General features: G+C 46.7%; 1 protein-coding gene across 1 annotated transcript in view; it reads right to left on the reverse strand.

Moving 5' to 3' along the window:
• Positions 1-12,169, reverse strand: part of URB1 (URB1 ribosome biogenesis 1 homolog (S. cerevisiae)) — a 72,597-nt gene that overhangs the window by 18,038 nt on the left and 42,390 nt on the right. Inside the window, exons 25-29 of the mRNA XM_008577233.1 lie at positions 10,334-10,530; positions 8,978-9,088; positions 7,372-7,435; positions 4,179-4,350; positions 3,713-3,818 (exon numbers count right to left, since the gene is read on the reverse strand). Coding sequence (XP_008575455.1) covers positions 3,713-3,818; positions 4,179-4,350; positions 7,372-7,435; positions 8,978-9,088; positions 10,334-10,530 — 650 coding nt within the window. The remainder of the gene's footprint in view (positions 1-3,712; positions 3,819-4,178; positions 4,351-7,371; positions 7,436-8,977; positions 9,089-10,333; positions 10,531-12,169) is intronic.

A 12,169-nucleotide genomic window follows, 5' to 3' on the forward strand; every position in this document is an offset into this window, starting at 1 on the left:
GGATGGCCGGTTGGCTCGCTGCCTGAGCGTGGTGCTGATAACACCAAGGCCCCGGGTTCGGATCCCATATAGGGATGGCCGGTTGGCTCGCTGCCTGAGCGTGGTGCTGACAACACCAAGCCAAGGGTTAAGATCCCCTTACCGGTCATCTTTTAAAAAAAAAAAAGAAATTTGTTTAAAACATGAGGCTTCTATTTGTTGCTTGGGACGACAGGTAACCCAGAGCGACATATAATGAACATACTTTTGGGATGTGTTTTTTTGGGGGGAAGGGGTATATCTATTTCCCTCTTCACCTTTATGCTTTTTGAAATGTTCCACTTCAATGTAAATTTTTAGTGTAATCAGTATTTTAAGCTATTGTAAATCCTTTTCAACACTAGGAGAGACATGCCTTGCAAATTTTTCTACCTGTATTACACCAATAAAACTTAAAATAGGTAGTTTTTGGAGCTCTGAAGGTAAGGAAAATGGTGACTGGTTTCTCCCATTTGAAAGACCATTTATTAGTCACCTGTCTTCAGAAAAGGCTTCCCAGACTCTGTCCCCCCCAAGAAAAAAAAAGTACAGTGTACAGTATTCAAGATTTTGTGAAAATCACTGTCTGATTTTGCTAATATTTTACTATTATTATTAAATATTTTTCAAGCCTTTGCCTTCTGTCTCCTAAAAGCTCTATTGCGAGACAGAGGAATAGACTAAATGATTTGTTATAATTCACTAAACTTACAAAAGCCAGCAACCTTGTATTTTTAGACCGTACAAAATTTACTTTCATGTTTGATGAAAAACAGACTTAGCTAGCACCATCAAGGCATGGCAGGAGTCAGAAGAGCTTCCTGGCCACCGACTAGTACATCTGCCTCAGTTGGCCTGCTACTTAATAGTCACTAGGGCAATTAAGATATCCGCTTGCTATTACTGTAATCTGACATCTGTATGAAATGGCCCCTGCTCTGCTGCAAATAAAATCAAGCTTCAGCAGCAGAACACAGTGTTCATCAAAGGGTGCTGGAGCCAACACAAAGACCTATTGATGGGAAAATCTCTGTGCAAAGTCAGCCCTCTTTGATCTTTTTAAAAGGGATATAAAGGGTAGTGGTAGAGGATCAGCAAATCTGTTCCTAAGTAGGAACGCTTGTGTATAAAAAGAAATTTTCAAGTTTAAAAAGGGGAAAAACAGAATGAATAGTGGACCATGGTCTCCCCAATCCACCTAAAGCCACCCAACCATTAAGTCCTGTAGAAAGGAGCCTCGAGATAATGAGGCTTTAGGGATAACGCTGGCTGCACCACTGAGCACAGAAACAAAATACACGCCTCCACCCCCCACCACCACACCTGCCAACTGCAATCTCATGGGCCTTTAAAAGCAAGCTAGACCTGGGAGAATATGGAAGGAACTGGTAACACATGTAGCCTTCCAGAACAGGAAACCATTGCCAGGACAGGTGGGAAGGAGGTTTCACTGTATACCCTTCAGTACCACCTGAATTTTTTACTTGAATATATTACCTAATGTTAAAAATTAATTAAATTAGACTTCCAATTCTGAGAAGATGGGGGAGTAGCTATACTTTTCCCTATTATTCCTGTTAAGTACAACTAAAAATCTTGAACATTATATATAACACAAACATGACTCTGAAAGGTAGAAAGAAAGCAGACCAGCTAGGGACCTCAGGACATGAGGATCAACAAGGCAGTGAGTTCCCAGTTCCCTAGGTTGTCTTTTTTGCCTCATATGTCCTACTCTTAGAGCAGAAGAAGCCAGCTTACCTGGAAATGCTAGCTAACAGGCACAGACTCAAAAAAAGCCCGTACAAAAGCATTCTCTGTCTCACCAAAAGACTGGACAAAGGGCAGCTGAGCAAGGCAGAAAACATTCAGAGGGTGACATCAAACACTTCGCTGCAGCCCACTTCCAACCCTGCCAGCAAAGGTGGAGTCAGGAGCCCAGACTTCCTCCCCTGAAAGGCTGTAAGGAAGAACCCCCAATCCCCTACTGGGGTGGCATCAGAGAAGGGTGGGTAGGGAGGCGGGACTTTCATCCCCTCTGGGCAGTAACAACACACCCTTCCTCCTCCCCACTGGCATGTCAGAGGAAGCCTAGCAGAAAGCAAGGACTTTCACCACTGCCCAGTGGTGATGAGGGTCCCCCACATGGAGTCACTTCTATCCCTCCCAGCCAGGGAAGATCCATGGAGGCCTAGAGGGCAGCTGGGACTCCTACCCGGCCCAGCAGTAATGAGGAAGAAAGATGGCCTTTTCAACAAATGGGGGCTGGAACAATCGGACATCTATGGGCAAAAAAAAAAAATAAACTTGGACCAAAACCTCACACCTTATACAAAAACAAACTCAAAATAGATCATGAACTTAAATGTAAAATGTAAAGTGTAAAACTATAGACTGAGAATGTCTGTGAACCACATATCCTTCAAAGGACTATTAAGTATTTAGAATATATAAAGAAACCTTAACATTAAAAAACAAAAAAACCCCAATCTCATTAGAAAATAGGCAAAAAACACGAACAGACATTTCACCAAAGACAATATGCAGACGCAAATAAGTCACAGGATGTTCAACAACATTAGCCATTAGGAAAACGCAAATTAAAACCACGATGAGCTATCATTACACACTATCAGAATGCCCAAAGCTGACAGACCTGACCAACCCCAGGAGCTCAATCTCCTCAGCCTTCATCCGTATGCACATGTACACGTTCTCATTCTCTCTCCCCGTCCCATTCACCCACAAAGATTAAGCCCCCACCCCCAATACAATAGGCTACTTGACATAAAACGCAATTTCTAAAATATACTTAAGCCAAGAAAAAGCCAACCTTAGCCGGCTGATGATTTCTCAGGTATAAAATCTCTTTTCTGTTGGTATTTGACCACTATATAGTAAAAATTCAGAAAATGCTCCCCATTAGGAATTAGAGAAATGTCAAGAACAAAGGGACACTCCCAGATTTTAAAATTACAAATGTTTTTTAAAGAGTCACTATATGTTCCAAACATGAACTATGACTTTGCTGAAAATCACTGGAATGCAAAGGTGAGAAGACTGATGCTTATTAGAGAGTGAACAAAACTAGTGCCATTCTGTGCCCTGCCTGCCGTATTGATTTTTGTTTAACCTCACTTCTCTTTTTCAATAATTACACTTTAACCTTAGGACAAACTGTAAAAGGAACATAGGTTTCAGGGAGTGAATGATTTATTGTAATAGGTGGCATCAGTGGTCCGAGTGCTAACATGACAAGACCCCCTACTTCATGAATCACAAGACACGTGGTGAATGACGTTATCAACTTAGTCTACTTAAGATGTTTCCTTGAAGTTATTTTTAGTAGAAGAGGCTTTTCCATATAAACATTGTTCCACCTGCAGAGAGCCAGAGCTCTCACTACTGACATCTGATTCTTCACTTTGTCCAGCTTTCCTGTACGTACATCACCCTGATTATTAAATATCTCTGATTACCAAACAGACCTGCACACTTCCTTCTTCAGTTTCAGAGTACTTTCTCAAATTTGGAGGACATTATACTTCAACACCCTTCTCACACAATCCTTTAAGAATTATTTTTAAGATGTAGGCCCTAATCTGGCAATTTTGGCAATAATTACCATGATCAATCTGACCTGTGAGGAGCCCTGCACAGCAGACCTCTCCCTGGGGAGAGGAGGCTGGATTACCTGGCCTGGTCAGTTCACTGAAGAGATGAAGGAGAAAGCAGGGATCGTACAGGCCCTTGAGATCCACCCTCAAACTCTTATCTTTAAATATCAGCTCCTGTGCATCCTGAAATAGCCGAAACCAACAAAAATGTGCAATTCAATCTTATGAATATGATACCACATAAATGTTTACCCACTATTGCCAGAATTCAAGTTAACTTGAATATGTAAGAGCATAAAACAGAAGTGCTTCTGTAAAAAGCAGTGCTTGTATATGAAGTGATATAATCTTTGGTGTGTGGGGGTGTAAATGAAAGAAATGTAGCCAGTGCTGATAAATGTCGAAGTTGGGTGATGGGTATTCAGGAGCCTTTGTTTACGGGCGGAATTCAATTTAGTAAAAAGAGAAAAAAACAACAAGAAGAGCGAAGCTGAGGGTGAGGATGGAGCCCTGAAGGGGCAGGGGCAGAACACGCCAGTGCACCTCAAGGGGCAGCAGCCTCCGGTTCTGGGGGAAGTGCAGGATGGTCTGCATCATTCGGTCCCGATCCAGCAGGCGGAGGACATCCCCGACGCTCGGCTGCTGCCACAGTGACTTGCCCAGACTCCGGCACGTCTTGTGATGCTCCACGGCTGCTGGGCCCCACAGCAGCACCCTAGAACCAGAGAGGGAAGGACAGACTGGTCATGGGGTCCTGCCAGAAATGGAATTAATCGTAATGATAATAATCACAATAGACAGCACTTGTCAAGCTGCTGGTTTACACCAGGTGCTGTTCTGCGAGTGTTACATGTGTCATATCACTTAATCCGCATCATAACTAATGGAGCAGGTTGTGGTGCTGGCGACGTTGAGGGTGGGGTAACAGTGTCAATGATGATGACAGAAGCCAGCACCTACATAGGGCTTACGGAGTGTTACATGTGTCATATCACTTAATCCACATCATAACTAATGGAGCAGGTTGTGGTGCTGGCGATGTTGAGGGTGGGGTAACAGTGTCAATGATGATGACAGAAGCCAGCACCTACATAGGGCTTACGACAAGCCAGACACTATCCTAAGCCCATTGTGCATATTAAGTCACTTAATCTGCACAAAACCCCATAAGGAAGGTACTATTAGTACCCACCTTGTCCAATGGGAATAAAGAGGAATAAAGAGGATTAACGAAGTTGCTTAGCTGGTTACATGCCCAGCTAGTAAGTCGCAGAGCTGGGATTCCACCTTTCGGGGGTCTAGTTCCAGAGTCTGTGCTAGACAACAGTTGCAGAATCCTGACCTCTCTCTGCTCACATGGGGCCATGAATGAACCGGGTCTGCCTGCACAAGCCTTTTAGCTGTCCCCATTTAGAGACCACCATGTGTACGCCACACATAACCTTTATGCCACATCCGCTACTGCAGCAGCCCAGAGAGTCCAACCTAGCCTACCTCCTGGAAAATAACACATGCCTCCTTCTTCCCCACCACCCCTCACCTCCCTATCCCTATCCACCACCCCACTGCTGCCAGGATGCTCCCTAAAACCTAGCTCTAATGAGGGCCATTTCTCTGCCCCGCAAGTGTCTATTATATCTCTGCTATCTCCCGGAAGGAATGGAAATGCTTCAGTCTGCACAAATCCTATGATCCAGATATGCCAGCCTACTCACCCTTCCCCTAAATGTCCTGACTTTCCCACCTCCCAGCCATGGAGCACACTGTTCCCTCCACCTGGTACCCCACACTCCTCTGCCGACCTCATCTCAGTCGAATCCTTCCCTATCCTCAGGGCCAACTCTGCCACGAGCAGAAACAGCCTCTGTTCTCAGTGCTTCTGTGGCAACTGGTTTACACCACAGGGCATGAGTCAGATGCCACTTTAAAAAGAGTTAGATGTCTGACACCTTTGGTAGATGGGAAGACAACAGCCTCTGTTCTCAGTGCTTCTGTGGCAACTGGTTTACACCACAGGACATGAGTCAGATGCCACTTTAAAAAGAGTTAGATGTCTGACACCTTTGGTAGATGGGAAGACCGTGCCTCACTCCTTGGTTTTCCTGAGAGTGCTGAGCCCAGGGCCTCATAAATAGCAGGTGCTCAATGAACATCTATTGAATTAAATACTTCTAAACAGAATTCTTATACAAAGACTCATTTCTATTCAAGTAAACAATAATTATTAAAGTTAAAGAAACAAAGAATAACTCTTTAAGGGGGTGCTGGCTGTTAACCTCGGTTCCTAGCAGACAGGCAGCCTGTGCCACACCGTCAGACCCATAACCCCTGACTGGCAAGAGCATGTCCCTGAGCTCCCCAGAGCTCTCCATGCTCAGGCCTGCTCCTTCGTCTAAGGATGTGGATGTAACGTTTGAGTCTGAGGAAATGTTCCCATGCTCCTCGGCTACACAGAGACTGTGAACTTCACATCCTTCATCCACCCTCTTCTCCTGGCAGCCACAACTAGATTCCTCCTACAACCAGCTCTAACCCGGTTACTTGGCGGGCAACCTCATTTGACTTTCTCTGATCTCTGAGTGAGAGGCTGTCCTAATGCAGAAATGGATAGTTAGAAAGGCTCTTCCTTCACTGTAACAAAACTGCCTCCAATCTGCTCCCTCATGTATGCAGGGACTGTCCTGTCCTATTCCAGAAAGGACACAGCTGCCATGGTCCTAAAACACTGAGAGAGGGAGGCCAGCACACATGAGGGGAAGGAAAGAGAATGTCCACTCAAGACCTGGATGTTCTCAAGAGAGAGAGGTTTTCTTTCCTTTTTCTTTCTTTTCTTCTTCTGGGCCAATACAGCTTCTATCTTTAAACAAAGCACTCTGAAATGGAAAGAGTTTCTTTCCTGTCCCCGCAGAGCTCTCCTGAACATTATGCTTGGCCCAGTCAGCTCACTTTCTGTCTGAACACACAAAACCCTCTTTCATGTACATATGGGGAAGATGTTAGGGTGCTGCTCCCAAATGCTAAAGACAAAAGAAGAATCTAGGGCAGCAAAGAAAATCTGAAAATACTTTCTACTCAACAGCACACCTGATCACGTTCTTGCTGGGTCCCAGCACTTGCAGAGATGGGGCAGGCTCCACATGGAAAGGTGGGGAGCCCAGGCCCCCAGGGCCAAAGTCATGCTGGCCAAGGAGACTAGTGAGCAGCCTTGGGAGCCGAGGAGAGATAGGCAGATGGACAGAGAGAGAAGAGCAGTAAACAAGAGAGACACAGAGTGACGGACTGACACAGAAAGGAAAGAGACAAACCTAGAGACAGACACACAGAGACAAGAGAATGAAGTTGACGTCTAGTCACTTCTCCTCACTCTTCCCCACCACACCCCACATCATAAGTCATTCTCATCTAAAGTAAAGCATGAAGAGAAAGGTTTCCAGAAAAATCAACCAAACAAGACACCCCAGCCAGGAGGGAGCTTGGGGACAGGTCCGTGCCCGACAGGCACCCTGCAATCAGCCCAGCATAGCAGTCCCAGCCACTATACACACTCCTTACAGCAGGAGGCCAAGCTTTTCCCAGAGAAGCATACGCTGCAGCGGCGTGTGAGCCAGGACAGTTCTATCTCTCTCACCCTTTCCTGAGAATCAAAAAGAATGGGAGCTCTCTGCGGACAGGGGGCGACAGTCCTAGGGCCAGCACCCTCCATGCATGCTTGTCCACCTCCAGCCCCAACACTCACCGGAAGTTGATGAGGCTGAGCTTGTTCTGTTCATAGGCCTGGAGGAGAAGTAAAATCTTCTGGTCTAGAAGTCAAACAAGGGTCTGTTTAGAAATTACCCTGCGATGCACCACCTGATCCTCACACTCTCCCCTAGTCACACTGCTGGGTCCTCACACACTCCCCTGCTCACACCCTCCCCCTGCTCACACCATCCAGCCCTCACACCCGCCCTGCCCCGCTTATACCATCCAGCCTTCACACCCTCCCCATGCTCACACCATCCCGCCCTCACACCCTCCCCATGCTCACACCCCATCCAGCCCTCACACCCTCCCCCTGCTGACACCATCCAGCCCTCGCACCCTCCCCATGCTCACACCCCATCCAGCCCTCACACCCTCCCCCTGCTGACACCATCCAGCCCTCGCACCCTCCCCATGCTCACACCCCATCCAGCCCTCACACCCTCCCCCTGCTGACACCATCCAGCCCTCGCACCCTCCCCATGCTCACACCCCATCCAGCCCTCACACCCTCCCCCTGCTGACACCATCCAGCCCTCGCACCCTCCCCATGCTCACACCCCATCCAGCCCTCACACCCTCCCCCTGCTGACACCATCCAGCCCTCGCACCCTCCCCATGCTCACACCCCATCCAGCCCTCACACCCTCCCCCTGCTGACACCATCCAGCCCTCGCACCCTCCCCATGCTCACACCCCATCCAGCCCTCACACCCTCCCCCTGCTGACACCATCCAGCCCTCGCACCCTCCCCATGCTCACACCCCATCCAGCCCTCACACCCTCCCCCTGCTGACACCATCCAGCCCTCGCACCCTCCCCATGCTCACACCCCATCCAGCCCTCACACCCTCCCCCTGCTGACACCATCCAGCCCTCGCACCCTCCCCATGCTCACACCCCATCCAGCCCTCACACCCTCCCCCTGCTGACACCATCCAGCCCTCGCACCCTCCCCATGCTCACACCCCATCCAGCCCTCACACCCTCCCCCTGCTGACACCATCCAGCCCTCGCACCCTCCCCATGCTCACACCCCATCCAGCCCTCACACCCTCCCCCTGCTGACACCATCCAGCCCTCGCACCCTCCCCATGCTCACACCCCATCCAGCCCTCACACCCTCCCCCTGCTGACACCATCCAGCCCTCGCACCCTCCCCATGCTCACACCCCATCCAGCCCTCACACCCACCCCCTGCTCACACCATCCAGCCCTCACACCCTCCCCATGCTCACACCCCATCCAGCCCTCACACCCACCTTCTGCTCACACCATCCCAGCCCTCACACCCTCCCCATGCTCACACCCCATCCAGCCCTCACACCCACCCCCTGCTCACACCATCCAGCCCTCACACCCTCCCCATGCTCACACCCCATCCAGCCCTCACACCCACCTTCTGCTCACACCATCCCAGCCCTCACACCCTCCCCATGCTCACACCCCATCCAGCCCTCACACCCACCCCCTGCTCACACCATCCAGTCCTCACACCCTCCCCATGCTCACACCATCCAACCCTCACACCCTCACCCACTCACACTGCGTGGTCCTAACTCTCTCCCCCTAGTTATGTCACCCAATCCTCACACCCTTACCCAGGATGCTGAGAGTGGCACCATAGGCCCCAAGAAGCACTGCAAAGTGGCTGCTCTCACAGACAGAGGGGCATATCCTCACCACTGTTGACATCAGGTCCACCAGCACTTCTGGAAGAAACAACACTGAATGCACTGCACTACAGGGGACGTACACATTCAGAGTCCAAGTAGAGGAGGAACCACCTCAAGGAACATTTAAATGCTTGAAATATCTTTCTTTGAACAGTATTAGTTTTTGGACACTGGTACCTAGTCCCTTACCTTTTATTTATTTATTTTAAAAATAAACATATTTTCACAATCACCTGTCTTCCTAGGTCTTTGACAAGGCTGAACATTAGTCTCTGTTCTGAATATTAGTCTCTGTTAAGTCTTTGACAAAGCCAAATATTAGTCTCCCAAAATTTTTTTTTTTTTTTTTTTAAAAGATGACTGGTAAGGGGATCTCAACCCTTGGCTTGGTGTTGTCAGCACCACGCTCAGCGAGTGAGCAAACCGGCCATCCCTATATAGGATCCGAACCCGTGGCCTTGGTGTTATCAGCACCGCACTCTACCGAGTGAGCCACGGGCTGGCCTAGTCTCCCAAATTTTAAGCCATCTAAGATTTTAAAATCAAAGCATTTTCCCCCCACGCCACTAGAATCTCTAGTATTTCTACTCCTGCCTGAATAGAAGAGTGAGGTTTTTCTATTACCCATACAAGTAACTGGGTTTATTACAGACCAATCCTGTGGTGGTTTCCAATGGTTTTGGGGTGTTAATTTTTTTGTTTCTAAACAGAGTGTGGCTTTGAGAGGGCAGGAACATCCAACCCACCTTGTCTGACATCTCCCACAGTGTACACCATACCCGGGACTCATGGACACTAAAGTCAATGCTCACTGAATTTGGGATAGAGCCTAAACCTGGGCTTTAGAAGAATTCTCTAGCAGTAAACTGTCAATAGGCAAGTTCTAACCCTTGACAAAAGTTTCAATCTTCCCATTAAGAATTTCATGCAACTAATCAATTCTCTCAGGACAGACACCAACACTTTTTTTTCATACCTCCTAATATTCCCTAACTCCCAAATTTTGATATTAGCCCATGATAAGGCAATAAGATCTCCAACATGACTTCTGTAAGCCCAATAAGGCACAGAAAACAGTTTTGCATTTTCTGTTTGACCGTAAGTCAGAGGAAACATTTCTTGACCCTGGATTTGATGGAAACAAAACATTCTAATACTGTTTTGAAAATGCTTCCTAGCTCTGAGAACCTGTGGAAGATAAGCTTCAGTGCACACAGCTAGTTTGAAGAAATCAGGAAATAAAAGCTGTATCTGAAAGGGGAGGGTGGGATGAGGGGTCACCTTTGACTTGACCATCCAGGTTCTCTTCCTCCTCTTCGGACTTCAGGAGACTTGGCAGAAACAGAGAGTGCTGGGTGAGCATCATGTGGATCACAGGGAGCTGCATGAGCTTCGTGTGCACAGAGCTTTCTGGGCGATACAGCAGCTGTATGGCAGCATGGAGGGTCTTTAAAAATGTGTGGTCCTGATACCGAAATCTGGGAGGCAAGAGTCACAGGCAAAAGAGCTTTGCTGAAAGAGACATTCATTTTGCAGGAAAACAATAAAAATTTTTTTCCTCAGGATTTTATTCAGAACATTTTCAAACATGCCACAAAGTTGAGGATTTCACAGTGATTACCCATGTACCCACCATTTAGACTCTACTGCTGACATGGCATTACACTCGCTCTATCACATACCTATCTGTCCACCATCACAGGGAACACTTCTGAGAACAAAGAGGAGACACAGCACCTTTATTTCCTTTATGACACGACACCTAACAAACTTCCCGTTTAGCTGAAATTCCAGGAGGCAGTGGAACAGCTAAGCCTGAGCAAAGATGACACTCAGTGCCCCCAGCCCATCTTTCAAGCCATCCTCCCTCCTTTCTTCTTTGCAACTACTTAGAACTTCCATACAATGGTCCTTCTATGTCTTAAATCCCTTTAAAGCACACTAAAGAAAGCATCACACTCTAGAAAAAGTTTTTTGGTTCTATGTGAATAATGTTAAGAATCACTTAGCATATGGCGAGCATTCTAGAAACACAAATTAACCAAAGACTGAAAGAAATATCATGATCCCATGATGGTAATCTGTAGTTGTCGCTTTCACTTCTTTCTCTTCTCTTGTGTGAAATATTTTTCTCTGTTTCATGTTCACAAATGGTCAAGGAAATGAAAATTATAGGCAAAATGCTACATCATTTCATGACTATCTGACTGCCAAAAACTAAACAGCCTGACCAGAGAGTGTCAGCAAGGACGAGAAGGAAAATGAACTCTCACACACCCTGCTGGGGGTGTGCGTTTACTCAGCAACTCTGGAGAAGAATTTGAATATCTAGAACTGAAGGTGCACCCACACTCTCCAAGCCACCGCCACCAATGTACCAAGAGACACGTGACAGTCACTGCAGGACTGTAATGAGAAGTGGGGAGAGTTGGGGGAACAGCCTAGATGTCCATCAGTAGAGGACTGGCTACATAAACCAGTATGGTCAGAAGACCAAATACTCCACAGCAGTAAAAATGAAGAATTTGGAGCTATGTGTATCAACATGGCTAAATCAGAGACATCTGAGTGGGAAAAAATATAGAAAGAATGATACATATAAAGATGATACATCTGTGTAAAATTGTAAACACACTAATACTATTTTTTAAAAACATAATGACACTTACAATATGAAGATACAAACTACACATAGATAAGACAAAGTGATGACCTTCAATGAGGGAGGGATGACAATGAAATGGAATAAATATAGAAAACTGTCAGCATTTATTAAATCTGGAGGCTGCTATTAACTCTCTGCACATCTCTGTATTGTTAAGACTGCTTCTCTCATCATTAGAAGCACCCTGTGTGTCAACAGGCAAATCACTTAACTTCTCCAACAATCCACATCTTCTACCTCTAAAAACAGGATGTGACCTGCTCTACCACAGGTATTATGCTAATCACTAGATATAAAAAAGGCTTTGCATGAGCGACATTCACACCTTTACTAAATGGCACCAAGAAAATAAAATCAACTTACTTGAGTCCCGCCTTCACAAATTTCTGCCAATCACCAGGATCAACTTCATTAAGTGCATGCTATGAATGAAGTAAGCAAGAAATATATAT

The sequence above is a fragment of the Galeopterus variegatus genome, unplaced genomic scaffold, assembly GCF_000696425.1.
Source record: "Galeopterus variegatus unplaced genomic scaffold, G_variegatus-3.0.2 Scaffold1463, whole genome shotgun sequence".
NCBI lineage: Eukaryota > Metazoa > Chordata > Mammalia > Dermoptera > Cynocephalidae > Galeopterus > Galeopterus variegatus.